Below are 22,646 nucleotides of genomic sequence, written 5' to 3'. Positions count from 1 at the left end.
CAGTTTTGAATCCTTCTGACCATGTTAATATCCCAGGTGATTTGAGTTAATTTGGTGAGAGTTCAGGAGACACTGAATCTGGTGCTTTACTGAACTCCAAGCACACTGCCTCTGCGGCATTTCCTTCCTTTGCTCCGTCCATAATCTCATTTTAAAAAACCAACAATCCAGTTTGTCTGGGATGATTAGTTCTTTACAAACCTGTGTTGTCTCTGTTGTTCATCATGTTTGTCATCTTGTTGCTTAGTGATTGCCCTGCCCTGCCTAATATTTCTTATTTGGTTGGGGAGGAGTCAGACTTGGGGCAGTAGCTCCAGGATCTTTCTTCTTTCCTTTTGTACTATACCCACCTATAAAGTAAGGATAATACTAACCTAGAGCTTCATGTTTCACTCTGCTTGATGAAATGTGACAGTGATTGGGGGAGGGGGGAGATGCAATACAGATCCTCCTGGTGAAGGACAGGCCCCTACCACATAAGATAAAGGAGAATCTTTATTTTGGTATTGGGCATGTAGGGTCTATGACACAGGTGAACTTTGTTAATTCCATCTTGTAGAGGGCAGCGGGGTGTGTGTGTATACAGACACAAGCCAGTTCATTACAGTGTAATTTGGAAGTCTAACTAGCAGCATTATTCATATTGAGGTAGCTCCTATAGGCCCAATCGGCCATCAGCAACTCCATTGTGCCAAGTGCTGTACATGCACGTAACAAAAAGACAGTCCCTGCCCTAAAGTGCTTACATGCAAAAATTAGAAAAGAGACAAGAGGTGGGGAGACAGATGGCAGGAGCACCAGGTAACAGTGAGACAATTATGAGTACCACAATAAGAGAATAATGGGGAATCCCCTAGGAGAGGATCCCGACGCTAACATTTTATTTCTGTACAAAACCGTGCCCTCACCTGCTGGTCTAGTTCAATGTCATGTGCTGCTCTGATGTCACTATGCAGCCAGTGATGTCCATGATGGGGATGTCCACAGTCTTCTCTCTCAGCTCTTCTAGCTAGCACAGCAACCCCTACTGTCCTGCTGGGGCAGGGCTTTCGGGCTGGGCTTCTCCGAGAGAAGAGCTGTCTACTGGATGGCCAGGCACCAGAGTAATGTCATGGCTGTTCAGCATACGATGTGCTGGCTGCAGGGTATAGTGACAGTAACTGGAGGCTAGTCACCTCCTGTGACTGACTGCTGTAGAAGCAGGTTCTCATTATTCCCACCCGATCACCTCTGAACCAAACGGCTTCACAGCCAGTCCCGAGTCACCCTTGCGAGTTGTAGAGAAGGTCCATTTCAATACCGCTGGCATCCTGTTCCATCAGCAGATTGTTACCCATTGGTGTTTAGGGCTCCAAAATTTCTGCTGGTCTTCACTGTGTCTGCGACCCATGTGGGATGCAGAGGGACCAGAGTAATAGTTCAGCCATGAATGTGGCACAGATATCAGTGCTCTGGATTCTGAACAATCTCCATACCCCAGGGCTTGCTCAAGGAATTTCACTGACTGTTAGCCGTCATTCCCTAGTGCCCTGGGAGAGGGAAATCTCCCCATCCCTCCTTTTCTCTTCTTGTCTCTGTTCCCCGCCCCTTGTCTCTCCCATCCTCATTTGTTCTTGGGAAAGTGAGATGTGTATTACTTTAAATAGGTTATGAGCCCTCTGGTGGCGCTCACCATGTGCTCTCTTAAGAAACTTGCCGGAAAGTGAGGTGTATATTTAGCCTGGCCTTGCCGGTTTACAGTTAGTAAACACCATTATTTAGACCCCACTGTGCCCATGTGGTTCCTTCATATTGTGTGTTGTGTAAAGAGCAATGGAAAGTGACCCCTAAGCCCCTGGGGTGATAGTACCTATTTTAGATCTGTTGTGGATAGTATAATCTCTACTGCCCACTTCCACGCAGAGAGTGGTGGGAGATTGAATAATGATTCAATGTCACTAGCTCTGAGCCCTCTCACGCAGACACTGTGGAGTCTTTACTGTCATGCTGACACTCCAGGAATGGGTACCTTTGGCAATTGTTAATGACTCAAACATGAAGAGTCCAGACAAACAGGGAACATCCCCATTGAAATGAAAACATCTGGCGACAAGTGACCACTTGAAATTCTTAGTGCATATCACTTGTATTACAGGCTAGTGCTTAGAGCCCCAGCTGCAATCAGGGCACCAGTGTGCTGGTAGGAGGCGATCCCTGCCCCCAAAGAGCTTACAATCAACATAGAGAAGGGGGGAGAGGAAGGATTATTATTCTCCTCTTACAGATTTGGAAACAGAGAAGCCATGCTGCACCTCAAAGGATCCACAGGAAGTCTGTGGCAGAGCCAAAAATTAAACCCAGGTCTCTTGAGTCCAAATCCAGTGCCTCAGCCCCAAGAACAACCTTCCCTCGGGCTCACCATGAAAAATGATGCCCAAAGGAGATGGTTTGAGGATTCTGCATTGCCTAGTACTAATTGTTGCCAAACATGCACCCTCCCTGATCAGCGCCTCCCCCTTGTCCCTCAGTGACTGCCGCGTGCCAGTGATCAGCTGTTCAGTGGCATGCAGGAGGCCCTGGGGAGTAAGGGGGAGGAGTGAGGGTGGGGTGTGCTCGGGGGAGGGAAGGAGTGGGGCTTTGTGGAAATGGTGAAGTGGGGCAGAGCAGGGGGGAGCACAGCACATTAGAAAGTCAGCACCTCTGAATGTCGGTTGCCGAAATGAGCATTTAACCATATCACCCTTGTGTTATGAAATGCATTCTTGAATTTTAGGTAGTTTTAGTATAAACAAAGAATACTTGCTGTAATATGACCCTTCAGCCCACAGGATCCCAGAGGGCATTAGAAATGGGGTGCTTTATGATCTGTTATACTCTCTCACACTCACTCACACACCCCTATTAAAAGAATACTAAGGTTGCCAAGTGAAGCACTCAGAAGTTAGGAAATGCCAGAATTAACCTTCCCCCTGCAACATTAATTCAGCCCCCTCGTATGCATGTATTACGATACAATCTCTAATGACATGATCACATGCTATTTTTTTCCCACAGGATCCCTGTCTCATTCAGTGCACAGAAAAGATGATGAACCAGCGTTGTGCAGTGAATGAGACTGTCGTCTATAGGCCCCCTGCCTCATTCATTGCAGAAGTTGAGAGGTGTGCAGTGACTGAAACCAGGGATTGCAGGGAGAGAGAGGATGATCTCGTGGTTAAGGCAGTTGAGTGCTGGGGAACAGGAGTCTATCCCTGCCTCTGCCACAAAGTTCCTGTTTAATGCTGGGAAAGTGACTTAAACCAAACTGTTCACATGTGGTCACAAACAGTGTGTTCCTCATTTTCTGGGTGCCCAGCTGAGACTGATTTGCAGAAGTGCTGAGCACTCTCAGCTGCAACTGACATCAATGGGAGCTGAACATGACAAGTGCTATATAATAAGTACTTTGGAAAGTCCGATTCTAAGTGCCTCTCCCTTTGGGGCTCCCAGTCCGTCTCCATCTCTCTCCTCCCACTTCCAGTCCCAGTCTTCTTGCCCAGCCAGTCCTAGTTCGTCTCCCCCCAGCTCCTCATCCAATCTGTCTCTTCCCCGACAATGGCTCTTCCACTACTCTTCCACCCACACTCTCCAGTTCCTCACAGCTCCCAGTCTCCTTGCCCAGTCCCTGTCTCTCTTCCCTACCACTCAGTTCCAGTGCCCAGCCACACCTTGGCCCAGAGCAGCTGGGAGTAGCCATTACAGGAGAAGTCCAGCTTTGCCCCATTGTCCTGGGCTGGAGTATCTCTGTGGCAGTAGCTGTGTGGGGATGGCTCAAGCACAGTCTGGTGAGCACTAGGAGCTATGGGGGGAATGGCACCTGCTCGGCAAGGATGGAATCTTTTGATTTTAAGTCTCTACTGAGCATGTGTGAGCTTTAAATCCCCCCCCCCCCCCCCAGCGCGCGCACACTCACTCTCTCTCTCAGGCTTATAATTTGGCCAAATGTAGGCAGATTTTCACAGGGATACCACATCCATGATACAAAGGCCCACCCTCCTGCCAGCTTCCAAAGCATGGAGGCCCCTAGAGTTTTTCAGAGAAAAGGTCACCAGAATTATTTTAATATGGCAAAACAATGTGTTTTCACTTATTCTCAGAAATGGCTGAATGGTTTTGGCTGAAACTTTTCAAAACAGTTCAGCCTGAGGCAGACACCCAGCATGGAAAATTCCAGCCTGAAGGGTTAAAGTTTGGCAAAGTTATGAGCATCTAAAAACAAGGTATTCTAATAGGATGTGTCAGGCAACTTTAAGAACAGGTTGTGCTACCATCTGCACCTATTAATACAAAACACTAAGGCTACATGGTTCAGCACTGAAAAGTCTGAATTGGGGCCCCTTGGTTCTTTTGTACTGTGAAAATACAGGTCCCAATCCTGGGCCGTATGCTGGCTGTTTAGCCTTGCTGCACCACGGGCCCTGTTCCTGACAGGCCCTACCCAACGGGGATCCTTACATAGCCTAAAACCGCTGTAGGCTGGCACAATAAGGAGCTGGGTGGAAAGTGTTGTGACAAGTCCTTTCTGGCAATCCACAACTTCTGCAATGGCCCCTTTGAGTCAATTGGCAGCAGGGGCCAGTAGGAACAGCCCAGCAGCTGCAGACCTGGTCTACACAGTTAAATTGCCAATAATACTGTATACTGTATGTGGATCACCAGTCCAACAGCCAAGGGTTGAAGCATCCTGGGTTAAGTTCCTCCTTCCCATAACTCTAGTTAGCATCTCCAGGAAGACCTAAGGAGGTGACTTCAGGAAGCATTCTCACATTGCCTGCCTGCATGGGCAAGTTCAGCGATACCCTAAAATAGCCAACCGTGGCTCCCAGTTGTGAATTGCACGACAAAATACAGACTTCTCTGAAACTGTGCAGCTTCCAAATGGAAAGCCTCTACTGGAGGGGGGACTGGGGAATAGCAAAATAAGGAATTTAGACAATGAGGCAATATCTTGGCCCGCTCAGTACCAGAAAGATGTTGATCTATTGGAGAAGGCCATCAGATACCATTAGGGAGGTAGTGGGTCTGAAATATTGGAGTAGGCTATTAATATTTTGGCCCTCTCTCTGTCCTCCCTGTGGTCTGCCCAGGGTGTAGGTGGTCATTCTCCTTGAAATATTCATATTGAGACAGCACAGGTTTATTTTCTATCCTTGGTATATGAGTGACTCTTTCAATTCCTTCCTGAACTGCCTACCGCCTAGCCCTAAAGGCAGTGATGGAAAACCAGAGGGGAAACTATGGCATCCTACTACTAGGGACAGCATTAAAGAAATAAAAATAACACATCAGAAACTGAGATGCTGCCCTCTGTATTCTCGAAGGGCTTGGTACTCAGCTGGGTAAATTGGTGTAGATCCATTGACTTCAACGGAACTACATTCACCAGCTGGCAATCTTTTCTGCAGAACTGCTGCCTAGCCATTCGGTCCCTAGTCTGTAACAGTGCATGGGATTCTTCCGTCCTAAGTGTAGGACTCTGCACTTGTCCTTGTTGAACCTCATCATGTTTCTTTTGGCCCAATCCTCCAATTTGTCTAGGTCTCTCTGTATCCTATTCCTACCCTCCAGTGTATCTACCACTCCTCCCAGTTTAGCGTCACCGGCAAACTTGCGGAGGGTGCAGTCCACGCCATCAGGAGCAGATCAAGAGCAGAATAGCAATTTAACCCTTGATGAACATCAAGGAAGCTGCTTGGTTTGGAAATCTCCCAAGAACATGCTTTATGATATTTCCTCAGCCTCCTGCTTTTTCATGAGACTTAAATACTGCACAATCTCTTTGTCTCCACCCCAGCTGGAACCAGTGGAGGGATGTGAAAATGTAAATGCATTAACAAAATGATCCAGCAGGGCTCTGATATTTCAGTGCGATCGCATCCGCTAATTCAGCAACCATTGGAGACAAAGGAACTGCCCCCGAAGAAGTTAGATACGTGCGGGCGTCAGACTATCAATGTGATCAGAACTCTGTTCATCAGTACGGCTTGGAGCATTGCCTGTGGCATCTACAGAAACAGGAAGAGACCAGAATTAAGAAGAGCTTTGAAATTCAGTGTGTGGCTGATTTGCATCTTGCTATTCTTTGTGGGTTTGTTTGTTTTATTTATTTATTTATTTTGAGCACCTTCCCTTTATTATTCCTATAGGGCAACTCTAAGGCTGTCTTCACTGCAGAGTTAGCCTAGGATCTTAGTTGGGTGTTGTCCTCAAGTCCCCTCCCGTCCACACAAAAACTCTCTGAGCAGAATGTGGTGATGGTTTTTAACTCGGGCTAGGTGGCCTGGCTGCGGGCATAGGCTAAGGCCTGGGCTGGTAACCTGCCCACTTTGCATTGAGGATGCAGGCTAAACCACTCAGTGCTGATAGCCCTCCATAATGCCTGCCCATAATTCTCCTCTCTTCTCCCCCCCCCCCCCAGGTGCCCAGAAGGACACACAGGTTCTCCCACAATTCACTGGGAAAGAATCACAGAGCGGCTTGGTTCAGAGAACCCTGGCATATGCCCCCAGATGTTCTAGGGGGACACGGGAGTGCAGCACTAGTGAGAACACAATACACTAATGGGAAGGTGGTCAGGGCAGCCAGCTTCCTCAGTACATCACTCAGTTATCAGTGGGTCTGAACCAAACCTCCTCATGTGAACCACTCAAACAGAATCCAGATCTATGCTTTCTGGTGGGGCCTGTCTTGACGAATGGGCAGCTGCCTAGGCAGCACCCTGGCCAGACCTAGGAAAAGTTCAGATCTGGATTGAGACCTAAAAGTTGCAGGTTTGGGCAGAACTCTGCTTTTAGTACATTCTCCCCAAGAGCTGAATCCACAGAAATTGCAAGGGGGTGGTCAGAAGGCAACTTAGAAACAGCATAGCCAATTCTTTTTTCTGTCTTAAAGCCCCAGCTCCTGGACTCATGTTATTAACTACGAATACCGTTTTTTGGAGAGTAAGGTTTTTAGTTCTCCTGGTTCCAGAGAAAAGCTTGAAAACATGACCCCATAAAGGTTCAAACTATCAGGGAAATAAAAACACTCTCATGATTTTGGGGGCCTGACTCAAGATTTTGGAATGTCTGGGGTTAGCCATACTGTAGAAGCCAGATTCTGCAGGAGGAGAATAGACTTTAGCTTGTCACTGTTCATTTAGAAACACACCATTTAAATATAGATCAAGATAAAAATGCTGGCTGGAAATTTTAAATGCACTTCACACACTAGAAATCTTCGGTATCAAAGGGGTTTTCAACACATCATCCTCTTCATCTTAGGGAGCCTTAGGCAGTGAAAGAAAGCAAAGGGGGGCTGTCCTGGGGAATGTCTTACATTGCTTTTCTTCTTTAAAGCTTTAAAAAAATATGGGCCAATTTCTTCTGTCCTTATCCAGGGAAAATTCCCAGGAATGTCAGTGGGATGCTAATAAGGAGGACAGGAGTTAGTCCAAAATTTTAATTCCAGTTTTCAGATGGATAGCTTTGCAAAGATGGCTAAGGGAGTTAGGAATCCCCCTGGAATTCTGGGGATTTGGACACCTAACTCCCATAAATCCCAGCCCCAGTGTCCTGAAAATGCCCTCTAGATCTCCACCCAGGACTTTGGAACAACCAGCAAAATTGTCTGTATCCCTGGTTTTACTCTGTGCCCATGGGGACCCGGCTTTGGGAGTTCGGTCATGAATCCACATGGATGCAGATAGGAACAGTGCAGACCTTAGATCCCAGGCTTGCTACTGGAGCCACACAGGTGCCAGGGTTCCGACTGTGTGGATCTGTTTGCAGGATCAGAAACACAAGTATGTCACTCACTGTTGAGTCGCAGTGCATTGCTATAAGGAAGCCCTAGTAAATTACAGGAGTACTTGTGGCACCTAGTAAATTACAACTGTTACACACCAATAACACAAAAAGGCAGCCTTTCTAAATTGCTATGAACTCTTATAAGTCCAGACATCATCTCAATCACAGTGGCTGGAATCAATGATGCTAAAAACATATATATTTTATTTCACTTGCCTTTCATAAACAGTTACTTGCCCCAGGCAAATGAGTGAGCAGGAGTTTGCAAGGCAATGGTAAGGACATGTAGATCCAGGCTTCCCAGAAGTATATTGTAGTCACAGTAGTTTTTTAACTGAGTCTGAGATTCTTTTGTTCTATCAATACTATTTATACATACAGGGCTGGCTCCAGGCATCAGCCGACCAAGCACGTGCTTGGGGCGGCACCTGATAAGGGGCGGCCAATCTTGGGTTGGCGGTGGGGGTGCTCAGGGGTTGTTTTTTGGGGTTTGGTCAGGCGGCGCTGGGGGTGGGGTGGGTTGTTTTTGTTTTGGCGGCTGGGCGCACGGGGGACGCTGGGGGGTGAGATTCAGCAGCGGCGGTCCGCAGGGAGGGGGTGTTTGGCAGCGCAGCTTGGCAGTGGGGGTGTTTGGCGGCTCAGTGGGAGGGGTGTGTGTGGCGGCGGGGGGTTCGGCGGCGCGGCGCTCCGCGGGGGGGGTGAGGGGATGGCATCGCGGTGCTGAGGGTGTGTGTTATGGCGGCGCTATGGAGGGCGGCACTCTTTTTTTTTTTTTTTTTGCTTGGAGCGGCAAAAAAGTTAGAGCCCGCCCTGTATACATAACTACAGAGTAAAGCCATCCTGATTTTGAAATGTAATGTGTACAACACAAAGATTATTGCACAGGTTATAAAAACACCTCTAAGTACAATTAGAAGACACTTGCAAATTATTGGAATGGGTGAGGTAATATCTTTTATTGGACCAACTTCTGTTGGTGAAAGAGACAAGCTTTTGAGCTACGCAGAGCTCTTCTTTGGGTCTCTAATATCCTGGGACCAATGCGCTGCAACAACCCTGCAGATTGCTAATTATTTGGCAGTTTCAGACAATGAGAAATCTTTGCAAATGATTCCCCTCCCTCGTTTCCCCCCCCCCAGTGCATACATTTTTTTCCTTTAAAAAAAATTTATGCGGGGGGGGGGGGGGGGGCTGCTGAATGACAGGCCAGGGGGAGCCTTGCTGCATGGCTGTCTCAGAGCTCATTTAGCTCAGCCCCTTTCACACAGCATGTACCCTGCCAAGCAGGCCACTCCTTTACCAGGCATCCTGCTTCAAAGGCTCTGTCCCTCCCTCTGCAGTCACCCTATAAGCTGCTAGGGTGACAGCAGAGGGAGTCTGCAGTCAACCGGAACGCTGGTCAAAAAGGGACCCTGGTGGCTCCGCTCAGCAATGCCGACCAGGCCATTAAACGTCCCGTCAGCGGTGCTACGGGGCTAAGGCAGGCTAGTCCCTACCTGTCTGGCACTGCGCTACACCCCGGAAGCGGCCAGCAGGTCCAGCTCCAGGGCGGGGGGGGGCCCACGGGGCTTTGTGTGCTGCTCCTGCCCTGAGCACCATCTCCGCACTCCCATTGGCCAGGAACACCAAACCCCTCATCCCCAGCCCCACCTCAGAGCCAGCACCCAGAGCCATCACCCCAACCCACAGCCCCTTCCCACACTCTGAATCCCTTGGCCCCACCCCCAGTCTGGAGCCCTCTCCTGCAACCCAAACCTCTCACCCCTGGCCCCACCACAGAGCCCACCCCCCAGCCCAGAGCCCCCACACACCACAATCCCCTGTCTCAACCTGCAGCCCCCTCCCACATTCCAAATCCCTCAGCCCCACCCCCCAGCCTGGAACCCCCTCCTGCACCCTAAACCCCCGCAGCCCCACCGCAGAGCCCGGACCCCAGCCAGAGCCCTCATCCCCTCACACACCGCAACCCCCTACCCCAGCCCAGTGAAAGTGAGTGAGGGTGGGGGACAGCGAGCCACGGAGGGAGGGGCAATGTAGTGGGGGGGGGCTCGGGGAAGGGGCAGGGATACAGTGTTCGGTTTTATGCTATTTAGAAAGTGGGGAACCCTACTATAAGCCCTTGTTGCTGGGGGACAGAGGGAACTTGTCCCCTGGCCCCCCCCCCCCCCACATACACACACACATCTTCACTCTTCTCCCTTCCTCTTCAGTTGATTTGCATCCTGCCGTGGTAATGGTTGGAAGATGAGTCAGCGAGGAGAAACATATGGACACATTGCCTAGCTATGGAGCTGCTAAGATGTAAAAATCCCAGGCCTGATTCTCCAGTGCCTGGTGCCTAGACTTTCACACTCACTTTGCACAGCAGGAGATGACAACAGAAAGTCCCACACTGCTGGGTTTCAGTGAAAAATTCCCATGTGTGGGTGCAACCAAGTGGCTATAATGGATGGGGATAATTCTCATGTCTGTACCACTATCTCAATCAGCCACTTCTCTCTTCCTCTCAGGCAGTGAAGTAGTCTTGTGTAGCGGTTACAGCATGGAGTCTTGGAATCGAGACCACCTCCCCCAGTTATGTTCCTTGCTCACTAGTAACTCACCACATAACCTTAGGCAAATAATGTCAGCTCTGTGTGCAGCAGGCTCTCCATCTGTGAAATGGGGGGCAATTGTGCTTAACCCCCTCCGCAGAGCTAGCGGGGCTGGATTCGTCACCAATGGTGCTTTGAAATCTCTGAAGTGATGGTACCATGTGATCCCGTTACATAGCACAGAGATATTCAGATCCCAAGAGACTTCTGTTACATGGAGCCCTTTCTAAAAACACCTGTGGCACCTGTTAAGTGAATCGGTGATCAGCAAGGAGAGCCCATACAAGGGGGGTAAACTTCAGAGTTCAGATCTTTTCCTGAAGCCTGTAGATTTCAGCAAAATAGTGTTTCTGACATGATGGCTGGCATGTCAGACTGCTGGAAGTACACAGCTGCGCCAGCACAAACGAAATAGACACAAGGTATAACTCCCACTTCCCAGGGCACAGGCCCATGGCCCTTACAGTGGTATATACAGACAGTGTGTGTATATTATTGTCCTGATTTAAATGTATGTGATGGCTGACTGTTCTTGTTTGATGGAGACAAACCAGGTTCTCTCTGGAAATCTCAGGGTGGTGCCCCATTCTGGGAAGCAAGCGGTGCAACAGTAATGGGGGGTGTGGAGGTAACTCCAGGAATTCAGCTTCTGCCCGCTAGATCCAGCGTCAGATGCAGCTGCAGGTAGGAACATGGGGTAGGCCCTCTGGCTGGCAAGTGTAGGGGGCGTGTGGTAATAGATCCTTGGAAAGACAGGTCCTTAGAACCTGAAATAGGTCTAAATTTGGCCCTGACTAAAGTGCAGGGTGAGAAATTCCCTTCTGGTTGCTGTGGTTTCAGCTGAACTTTTTTGCAGGGAGTAAAATGTAGATGGCTTTCTCCAGCAAAAGTCCCACCTGCTGCATTGCTGTGTGGGAGGATAGTAGGCAGTGATGGGGTGACGAAGAAGCCAAAGGATAAAGGGGAAGTTATAGTTGTACTTTTGTTCTCTGAATCTCCCCAAGTGCTGTGCTGTGACAGCAGGGAGGAGGAGGAGGAGGCGTGGGGATTGGGAGTGAAGTTTGCAGAGAAATGGTCTAATTAGTTCTTTAAAATAGCCTGATTCTAAGGTAAACACATTGGTCGTGGTGGGGAGGTGTTGCAAATCCCAAAAATGTTTCCAGCCATCTGTGGGAAGAGGCATCTGCACTGGATTGTGTCTGCCAAAGGGAAGGTTTGGATTTAATTCTCATTGTAGAGGAAAGAAATCTCCCTCCATTAAACCTAAAAAAGGAGGAGGGCAGGGGGGGAAGTAAAAGGAGAGCTACTAATCATGGCCTGGCAGGGCTGTGGGTGGGGAGGAGTGAGAGAAAGGGCAGCACCTGACTGGAGGAAGGATGGTGTAGTGGTTAGGACACTAACCTGGGACTCAGGAGACCTCAGTTCAGTTCCATGCTCTATAGAGACTCCCTGGGTGACCTTGGATAAGTCACTTAGGCCAGGTCTACTCCAAAAAGTTAGAATGATCCAACTATGTTGTTGTTCAGGAGTGTGAAAAATCCACACTCATGAGTAATGTAGTTAAGCCAACCTAGCCCCTGGGTTTAGACAGTGCTAGGTATACAGAGGAATTCTTCCATCAATCTAGCTACCACCTCTTGGAAGTGGATTAACTACAGCAAACGGAGGGGTTCTATGCTGAATAGCAAGTGTCTACACTGCAGTGTTTCTAGTGGAAACATAGCCTTAATCTCTGTTTGCTGCAATTCCCATTCTGTAAAATGGGGATAGTAGTAGCCCATAGAGAGGTGTTGTGAGGATAAATACATGTGAAAAGATTGAGGGGTTCAAGTACTACAGTAATAAGTACCATACATAGATTGTGTGTATTGGGCTTTATGAAACTGGTGCTCTTTGATGTGTGCTGTATCTTTACATTTTCTAGGCATTCTGTGTGCACAGTTCAGCAGGCTTCCTGTTCTCAAAGCCCAGTGCAGAGTGCCAGGGGAAACCACACTCTGTGCTCTCTTGCGCGAGGAGACTACTTTTGTTCTTTCCTGTTTTGTTGTTCTCATAATTTAAAATAGAGATCATTGTGTCTGAAAGCACCGCTTTGCTCTTTGTATGTGAGGGAACGTAACGGACCAGGGCATAGCTCCCGGTTTGAAATGGGGACAGACAGAGACTCATGGAATAATGGACAACTCTTCACGCCTCCCCATCCCAATATCCCCATCATCACCTGTCATAGAGTGGCTTACCCATTAAGGGGAGTTGGATCCAGCTTCGCTGGTGATGGATCAGCTGCCTCCAGGCTGAGACTGATCAGCTAGAGATTAGGTGATTAAAAAAGCCAGCAAGGGGCTCAGCTAAGGAGAGAGCTGTCAGCAGCAAGGAGGCTCTAGTAGGAAGCTCCTGGGAGGGGAGAAAGGAAGCAGGCTGGCTCCTGTGGCAGACCCTGAAGCAGGGTATGACTCTCAGGCAAGCGGCCTGTAGAGTGGAAACCTGCAGGGAATAGATAGGCCCCTGCAAAAGATCCTGGTTAGGGGAAAGGGATGATCGATGTGCTGTGCTAGCTTTTATGTGGAAGAAATAAAGCTGGAGCCCTGGGGAAAGAGCCTGGCCAGATTCTGGGCCTGGTCCTTCCTGGCCTGAGGATAGATGGCCACCACTGCACACGGTCTGACCTTGAGTGCAACAGGCGCAGTTAGAGGTGGTTACTGATTAAAAAATTGGATTTTTCAGCTTGGGAAGCCTGAGGTATCAGCAGCTCCCAGGAGCAGCAGCTAGCAAGGCTGATGCTCTGTTCCAGTATAGTGAATCCAACAGATTCCTGTTCAGCACTGCATGAACTATCTGGGCTCCTCCTAGATGCAGAAGCTGCTAAACAGCGGGAAGATCTTCCAACAAAGGGCAGAGCACCTCAAATCGTCCGGGTTTTCTTAGGACCTTGGACCTTGAATTTATGACGCTCTCACTATAAAATATGGATGGTACTAAGAGCAGGTTGATTTTAAAAACCTTGACACTGGCTGCCTACCCTGAGATGGGTCAGTATGTGGGCTTTGTCACGCATTTGGGAAGGCTTCAGTCAGAACTCCTGCCTTTCCAGGCTAGGGAGTGACTTCTCATCCAGGGCATTAAACCCAAGCTGAATTTGGCCAGTGATGATTGTGAAGGTTGGTAGTGGGTTACACAGATCCTTTCACCTCCAGGTGACTGGTTTCAGTATTCACCAGGGTAGCAATGAGGTAATGGTGACAGAATTAGTACAAGCAATAGCATTATCCAAGAGGCCAAGGATTGAACAGTCCCTGGAAATGCTAATTCTTGGTATTATTTATCTAGCCCTTTTCATCAAAGAGCCCAAAGCTCATTATAAAAGTGGGGTATCAGTCTCTCCTCACTCTTACAGGTGGGGAAACTGAGGCATGGAGAAGCTAAGAGGCTTGCCCTAGGCACACAGTGACTCTGCCAGGAACAGAATCCAAATCTCCCAACCCAATCCTGTGTTCTGTTCACGGGGCCACGCTGCTGCTCCTTGCATCTGAACTGCGTCCTGTGATGTAAGGAGGCAGCTGAACTCCAAAGAGAGGCAGTAAGTCCAGTGAATGAGAAGCACATGGGTGGAGTATTTTCCTTGCCACAGTGTGTGCTGTCTCTCTTGTGTGGAAATAGAAGACTTTAGGTTCCGGGGTGCCAAACCAGCTCTGGGCTCCATGAAGTTCTCTAGGGAAGTAGAGGAGATGGTGAGGGTATTGATGATAATCTCTTAGGGCTTGTCTACCTGGCCATTTCATGCTCAGCAAAACAGGGTGCGAATGTATCATGCGCTAACCTGCCACTAACGCACTGGCCCAGTGGATGCTGCTACAACACGCTAAAAAGTCATATTGTATGCTTTGACATAGTGTGCTTTGAAACAGGAGTACGTCAAAGCTCTAGGGAACTCTAGTGCATGGTAGCAGAGACCACATGGCCAGTGAACGCATGGCAGGCTAGTGTGTGGTCCATTCACACCCCGGCATGCCGCGTACTAACTGATCACATAGATGAGTCCTAGACAAAGTTAGCGGATGTAGGTGAGTAAGGAAAAAGATACACTACGTGGCATTTTATTCTGAAGGGTAAATGTTGGCAATAAAAACCAGACATGCTGATGGAGCGCAAACACCACGGATTTATTATTTATCATAATTTGTACCTTTATATTGTGTTCCACCCAAGATTCTCAAAGCCCTTTATGAACTAAGCAGTACAGCATTTAAATGAGTCAGGGTGGTATTATTACTGCGATTTTAAAGGAGTGAGAAACTGAGGCAGAAAGAGGTGAATTGACTTGTCCCAGATCACGGAGCAAATCTGTAGCAGAGCCAGGAATCAATTGGCTGATTCTCAGCACTTGACAATGCTTCCTTTTTGGAGAGGTTGCTAAGACCAAACAGGAGGATATCCCGGTATGCTAGTATGAAGGTGTGTGGTAGCACATTTTCCACTGGGGACAAGACCTGGTTAATTGGCTCAGTTTTTATCCTTCCCAGACTTGATGGATTTTTCCCCCCTTCTTTCTTTCCTTCTCAACATACTGCTGGTTGCTGTGGCAGCTGAGTAATGCAGAAGTTCTGCCTGAAAAAATGCTTCCTCCTTATATGATACTGTACATATTGTCATGGAAATTGTCCTCATTTCCCCTGAGCGCACTTTAAATAACTCGAACAGCAGTGCTAATGAGCAGAAAGATATCTGCAATCCCCACCGTGCAACTTGACATACTTTACCCCACTCTGAATTCCCTTTGCTCATCATTGAGCATTTTAAAGATCTGGTATAATAATTGGCTTTCTCTCTTTGGTCCAGTCATTTTGGTCTTAGCACTTGGTAATAAAAGGTCAGCTTTGGCTGAAACCTTGCTATTGCAGCTATGCCATTTTTCACTGCCAAATATCTTAAGAAAAGCAAGTGTCTCCGAAAGGGTAAGTCATGATATTTTTGGTGTGTTCAGTGTTGTGTGTTTTACTTTAAATCACAGGAAAGGATTTATCCTGTATTAACATGAAGAGGGAATGGAGCTATGCATGCAGCAGTTTGGTTAGCAAAGGGGGCTTTATTCTGCTCTGTGCATTTTTGATCTGAGATATCGTATGTGCTGTTGTTATGCTTTCTACATTCAGTAAAGCCGACTAATCAGAAGAATGTTTAACCCTGTAAACACTGCATGCATTTTCTGCCACATGGACTGATTTTCTATTTCAGAACAAAAAACCCATATGGTGTGTGTTCTGTTTTTGTCTTTTTCATGTAAGTTAGCTATGCATCTGGACAGGGATAACACTCTCTAGCATTTTCATTTGTGTTAACAAAAAGGAGTTGCTTGTTTCTCTGGATTGAGATGATAACCTACAACACCACAAAATGAAAAAATCACATTTCCTCCAAGCACCTTCCCTATATTTGGGAGACATGAGTTCATGGTTGTACATAGATTTTTGGGTGGCTGTGTTGATGTTTGCATTCAGAATGGCTGTCTGTGTCTTCCCCAGCAATGTAATTGTTCTGCATTCAGGTAGATGTATAGCTGTTTGAGAGCCACTTGCTTCTAGCATTGTAAAAATTAACAAGGCTGTAGCCTTCACCATGAGAAATCACATTAAAAATGGATTTGACTCATTCCGCTGCTTGTCTCTGTATTGTGACAGTGGTTATCTAGCCATCAGTCTGGATGCGAGTTCTGTAATAAGGAGAACAGCAGTGATTTCTCATAGTAGGGAATCAACCATTAGTTCCCAAAGATTTGTCTTAGGTATCTAACTAAGCATTTATACCACACTCATCCCCATGTGATCCCGCAGGATTCATCACTTGAATGGACATTGGCTCTAGGGTGAAACTCAGAGGCAGAATCGTGGATTTTAAAAGGTGATTTAAAGTTGGACAAAGGATTTTGAACATGAAAATTGTCATGTCCTCAAGCTGTCTTTCCTATCATGCTGATGTGGAATAGGTGACCGTGCAGTCAGAACTAGTGGAGTCAAGGAATGAGAATTAACCAGTCTGGACCAAGCAAACTTACTGCCATTGGCTGACTTTTTAGGGATGACTTTAAATTTTGGGGGGATCCAATTTTGTTCAATATATATTTCTTGGAATTCAGGAAGCTTTTAAGGTGTCCTGTTCAGAGAGGGGGAGAGCATGTGTGTGTGTTAAGGCTTTCCATCTGCATTGTTATCTGGAGCTATCACTTGACTTTTATCTGTAGCTTGACTCTCATTCTCACACACACATTTCTAGCTTGAGTTAAGTATTGGTTTAAACTCGGGTTGTCTGGCCCATCAAGGGGGTAGGATGAAATCTGAGTGCTGCTGACACTGGAGCTAGTGATGCAGTGGGGATGCATCAGTTGGAATTACAGTCTGGGAGTGGGGTGGCATGGGGCAGAGTGGCTGCTCTCCTGGGAGCTAGGCTAGCTGGAGTGGAGTGACTGCAGTGTAGTCACTCACGTTGACTGTTGCAGTGAGCACAAGCCACAGAGAGAGGGAGGAATTACTCCAGTCAAATTCTGATCTGAATTGTAGTAAGTGTTTTGATCCAGGTTCTTGCTTTATCAGTGTGTGTGTGTGAATGCCCAGAAGAGGATCCTGGGAACAATCTGCACCCCTCCGCTGTAGGATAGTTTATCCCAGCCTGCTTCACCAAAATGGGAGCCAAGGTTCAGGGAGGTTACAATGAGCATTCCCAGACATGGAGGTAGGGTTGCCAGGCATCCGGTTTTCGACCGGAACGCCCAGTCAAAAAGGGGCCCTGGTGGCTCCGGTCAGCATTGCTAACCGGGCCCTTGAAAGTCCAGTTGTTGGCACAGCGGGGCTAAGGCAGGCTCCCTGCCTGCCCTGGTTCCACGTGGCTGCTGGTTCCTTCCCAAGAGTCCAGGGAGCAATGGACGTGGTTTTACTGGCCCCATAGCCCAGCCCTGGGAGGCTGTGAGACGCTGTGACTAACCTGGCATTATTGGGAAGAGCTAGTGGCAGGCAATGGGCTTGCAGCATTGAATACGCTGTCCAGGCTCATTGCAAGGAAACACTCAGGCCATGGCTACCCTTGAAACTTCAAAGCGCTGCTGCGGGAACGCTCCCGCAGCAGCACTTTGAAGTGCGAGTGTGGTCGCGCGCCATGGCTGGAAGAGAGCTCTCCCAGCGCTGCAGGTACTCCACCTCCAGGAGAGGATTAGCTTACAGCCCTGGGAGCGCGGCTCCCAGTGCTGGGGCACTGTTTACACTGGCGCTTTACAGCGCTATAACTTGCTGCGCTCGGAGGTGTGTTTTTTTACACCCCTGAGTGAGAAAGTTGCAGTGCTGTAAAGCGCCAGTGTAGCCATAGCCTGAGTATTTAACTGGAAGCTGAGATTAGCTGTTACATTCCTGGTCCCCTGCGTGTGGCAGGTCTGGCTGTGACCTCAGGCTTTCTGAGACTGCCACGGCTGGCTCAGCCAACAATGCAGGACTCTTGTACCCAGTGAGTCAGTAATGCTGTGCAAATCCTCAGGAAACAGCACCCCAAACGCCTCTTCCTGGGCATGCGAGTGCTCTGATCCTTCCTGGGCCGACCCCTGATTCCTCTCTCTGCGTCGAGTGCACAAACTCATCAGCCTCTGTAATCAGGACAATTGCTCAGAATAGCCCCTGTTTAGAGACCTGGCACAGGAAGAATCAGAACCCCCCATCCCTCACCCATCGCTGGGCCCAAACCCAAACTAGCTCCATTTGCTCATTCATCCTCTTCCCATCCTGCTCTGCCTCCATCCGCCCCAGTTCCTGGAGAGGAGCCACCAAAACACCATGTGAGAGCCCATTGCTGCCCTACTCGCGGCTAGTTAGGTGTCCCTCTGCCCCATCACGAGTGGTGTCGGAGGGAAGCTGGATTCCTGCCAGTGTTGAGGAGCTCCATCCGGTTCCTGTGTGCTTCCCAGCCCTGCTCCCTCCAGAACTCACTTTTATAGCAAAGGGCTTTTACTGCCGTCTGAGGCAGGAGGTTGCCACTCGTTCCAGGACATAAATGTGGTTGTTAAAAGGCATTAAACGATTCTAAAGTGCCCTGGGCTTTGTGTCAAAAGTGTGGTTGCATTAAAGCTAGCGTCACCACCGGCTCCACTGGGTCTGTCCTCGCTCGCTGCTCTCAAACCTCTGGGCAGAAACATCTGTAGTGAGCGGTGGCAGCTACCATCCCCCATGCCTGGGAATGGCCAGAGGGCAAGGAATGGTCCATGGGCAAGAAGCCAACCTTGTCAATACCAAGCTGGGGGTGGGGGAGGGGAGATGTCTTGTGCCTTGGAAAGGTCAGTCCTCTCTGGAGCCAGAGGGAAGACCCCTGGATCCTGATCCAGCTGTGATGGGATCTTGCCCAGGGTCACACAGGGAGCGGGTGGCAGAGCAGGGATTAAATCCAGCTCTCCTGTGTCCTGCTCCAGTGCCTCAGCCAGAAGGCCAGCCGACCTCATCTGGCTCATTCCTGGGGAGCAGGACAGAGTTCAGATTCCAAGGCAGGAAGAGACCATTGTGATGATTTAGTCTGACTTCCCATATAACACAGCCCAGAGAACCACCCCCCAGTAATTCCTAGAGAAGCTCCTGTAGAAACACATCCAATCCTGATTTAATAAATGTCAGGGATGGAGAATCCACCGTGACTCTCGGTAAATTGTTCCAATGGTTAATTACCCTCACTGTTAAAAATCTATACCTTATTTCCAGTCTAAATTGGTCTAGCTTCAATTTACAGCAATTGGATGGTGTTAGACCTTTCTCTGCTAGACTGAAGAGCCCGTTATTAAATATTTGCTCCCCATGTAGGTATTTCCAGACTTAACCTTCTCTTTGTTAGTCTAACAAGAGAGACTCAAGGAGTTCTGTCACTATTAGGCAGGTTTTCTAATCCTTTAATCATTCTCGTGGCTATTCTGTGACCCCTCTCCAATTTATCAACATCCTTCCTGAATTGTGGGCACCAGAACTGAACACAGGATCCTAGCAGCAGTTGCACCAGTGCCAAATTAAGAAATAAAATAATCTTTCTATTCTTACTTGAGATTCCCCTATTTATGCATCCCAGGATTGTATTGGCTCTTCTGACCACAGCATCACACTGTAAGCTCATGTTCAGCTGATTATCCACTACGACCCCCAAATCTTTTTCAGAGTCCCTGCTTCCCAGACAGAGTTCCCCCATCCTGTAAATATGGCCTACCCTCTTTGTTCCTAGAGGGCTACATTGACATTTAGCCATATTGTTTGCTTGCACCCAATTTACCAAGCGATCCCAATCACTCTATCTGTGACCTGTCCTCTTCATTATTTACCACTCCCCCAATTTTTGTGTCATCTGCAAACTTTATCAGTGACTATATTATCTTTTCTTCCAGGTCACTGTTAAAAATGTGGAATAGCTTAGGGCTGAGAACCAATCCCTGTGGAACCCCACTGGAAACACATCCACTCGACAATTTGTTACATTTACATCATTTTCAGATCTATCAGATAGCCAGTTGTCCCCTGTAGCATGTTTTTTCCAGGGCTTTGTGAGTGAAGTTCTAAACTGTACTTAAGTGTGTACATGTCCCATGGTGAACTTTGCTCTCATCTCATCCTACATCTCCCCTGCTCCCTTAGGCAATTCCACATCTCTCCTATCCTTGGGCCTGATCCCAGCTGTGACAGGAGCCAGGGCCACTATGTACCTCTTGCGATCAGGCCCTTTGTCTTTGTCCTGCTCTTGGCTTTGTGCCTCTGCTCCCACTTGGACTTAGCTGCCATTTCCCGTGCATGGAGCATCTCTCCTTCCCTCCTTAAAGGGGAACCGCAACCCAAAAGCACAGGGCCCTTTCTTGCTGCCTTCTCTCCGACAAACAGTCATGGGTGGTGAATAAAGAAAGGGGGCGTTGTTTCCCATAGATTCCACCCAGCAGTGTGTTTTTTGGCCTCTGTAGCATGCACCAATAAACCTGCCAGCATTAGAGAGTCTGGAAACACACAGTTCAGGGGTCCAGCTACTTCACCCTGGCCAGGTAGAAAGTGACACTTCACTGGCATCCCAGCCAATCTCAACTCCTGTCAGCCTCTGCCAGCTACACACAAACGCCCCACTATAGGCGTTGTCAATGCCAAGAGTAACAATGTTTTCCCCTTTGCAATTTGCCATTAAAACCAACTTCTTTTTCCAACCTTTCAGAGCTCCAGCCTCAGCAATAATATCTCTGCCTTCTCTTGCCTGAGCAGTTTAATGAATTGTACAGTATTTGCTGGCTTTTTGGGGCAAGATCCCTCTGTCTCTATGTTCTTGTCCAGCCCCGTATATACCTGCAGCACTGTAACATGGGCCACATCCTGAGCGATGCTGGGCACCTGCAATCCCCACTGGAGTCGGTAGGAGTGGTGAAATTTCAGGGTGGGGCCCTGCAACAGTCAAATCATGAAAATCCTCATTGATTTTCTCCTGTCTGTTGATTCCAAAGGGAGAAGACGTTTCATCTTCTCCGAAGATGTTGTTTCCTTGTCCTCAATTCAGAAAATTAATAATGCATCTTCTATTGCCGAGTGATTCCAACTCTGCTGCAGCTGTAAATTTATAGGACTTCAAAGTCGGACGATTAAGGCACAGCTTCAGTTCCTAGCCAGACAAGCAAAACAATCACTCCTTTAAAAGGAGGGGACGCGTTCACTTGTGCTCTTTCATGTTGTGGACACACTCTTGTTCAGCAAATGGGTCTGACAGGGAGATGCTGTGTGCATTAGACAAGTGATGGGGCTGCTGCTGATGGCAGAGGCTCTGGCTGCTAGTTGGGAGGAGTGGTGAGCCAGGGCCTCAGAAGTTCTAGTGATTCCCACTCCAAATCGCAGTGCTGATGCTGGATGCTCCCAGTGTCCCCACCATGTGGACGAGGGATTGGAGGCACTGAGTGTTCATCTCTAAGGACACAGGGGAGTCCTGGCTCCTAGGCCTGTGCTCTGCCTTCTCAACTGCACCCTTCTCTCTCCCTCAGTGATATGGCCGGTTGTTCCCTTCCCCTTGTGTGTGCAGAGGGGTGTTTATGTGCAAGGAAGTGGGTGTGGGGGGATTTCACTGAGGCGAGCGCTGGTTCTGCGGCTCAGCCAGCTGAAGCCCAGTACTTCGGGAGCTCTGGTGTGTGAAGGGGAGGGTGGCCAGGACTGGAGCTCAAGAGAATCGTGGAGCAGCTGCTGTTCCCATCATGATCTCTTGGGAAGGGGGCCTAAAGGCTACGGCTATTGCGATTCAACATGAGTACCAGTCCAGCCAACAGCACAAGAGCAATCAATTGTCTTGGATAGCTGGGCTGGGGATTGAATGGCAACCGAACGCCAATGCGAGCTCTGCTGCTATGAAGGTCCCAGGTGGCACTCATGGGGTTGGGGCATTATTTTCCAGGCTGGATTGCCCAGGTCCCTTCTACCTCACTGTTTTCCCCACGGACCTGGGGGATGAAGCAGAGCAGGACCCTTACTGTTAATGGTGGTGGGGGGAGACGATCGTACCTCCATTATATAAATGTGCCTTCAGGCCCAGACTGAGATCAGAAGGGTTGGGTAAAGTTTGCCTTGCTGCTGCTCCCTGAGCCGTCCCTGCTCTGTGGATGCAGAGAATAACTTTCTAGGATTGTTAGGCTGGCCCTTCTCATTCGAAACAAATGTAAAAACTCCAGCCTGACAGGCGCCCTTAGGTGGAACGTAATGCCGGGAGACCCTCGACTCCTTCCAAATCCTGACTGCTGGATTCTGCATGATCGGCTGCTGCAATGCTGAGGGAGGCCAAGAGGCAGAGCTCAGCACTCCTAGCCCCCAGGGATTCTGAAAGGCGTTGGTGGGGCGCCTCTGAGCAGCTCAGGCAGTCGGGTGGCTCCAGCATGAGTCCTCACCGCAAGGGCTGTTAAAATGTTAGAGGTTTCTTTCTCCAGGCAGCAGTGAGCAGCCGACCATGTGGGATTCAGGCCACTCTCTCAGCAGGGCTCTGCAACTCGGCTGCTAGCGAGCCCAGCACTGCCAAGAAGCACAGCACTGGGGAAGTGGTGTTGGCCAACACACTCCTATGCCACTCAGTGAACCGTGCATGTGCTGCTGAGAGAACAGTGACTCTGGCTCATGAGTTAAAGCTCTCCAAGCAGGGGAGGAGCCAGCCAGTAAGAAAGTGATGGGCTCCCTTGATTTTTTTTTTTTTTTTTTAAAGGAACTCCCCACTGTCCAGAGCACTCCTTTGGTTAGCAAGTTGC

The 22,646-nt window shown here is 48.7% G+C and overlaps 1 protein-coding gene across 4 annotated transcripts in view; it reads left to right on the top strand.

Annotated features, from left to right (window-relative positions):
• ARHGAP22 (Rho GTPase activating protein 22) overlaps window positions 1-22,646 on the top strand; it is a 225,339-nt gene that overhangs the window by 115,969 nt on the left and 86,724 nt on the right. The window contains exon 1 of one of the 4 annotated variants that reach the window (XM_034777444.1): window positions 15,071-15,351. The exons of the other annotated variants lie outside the window; for them this stretch is intronic. Coding sequence (XP_034633335.1) covers window positions 15,300-15,351 — 52 coding nt within the window. The 5' untranslated portion in view covers window positions 15,071-15,299. Of the gene's footprint in view, window positions 1-15,070; window positions 15,352-22,646 lie in introns of those variants that run through there. 4 annotated transcript variants of the gene reach the window in all.

Source organism: Trachemys scripta, chromosome 7 (assembly GCF_013100865.1).
Source record: "Trachemys scripta elegans isolate TJP31775 chromosome 7, CAS_Tse_1.0, whole genome shotgun sequence".
Classification (NCBI taxonomy): Eukaryota; Metazoa; Chordata; order Testudines; family Emydidae; genus Trachemys; species Trachemys scripta.
This window is presented reverse-complemented; position numbering and strand designations above follow the sequence as displayed.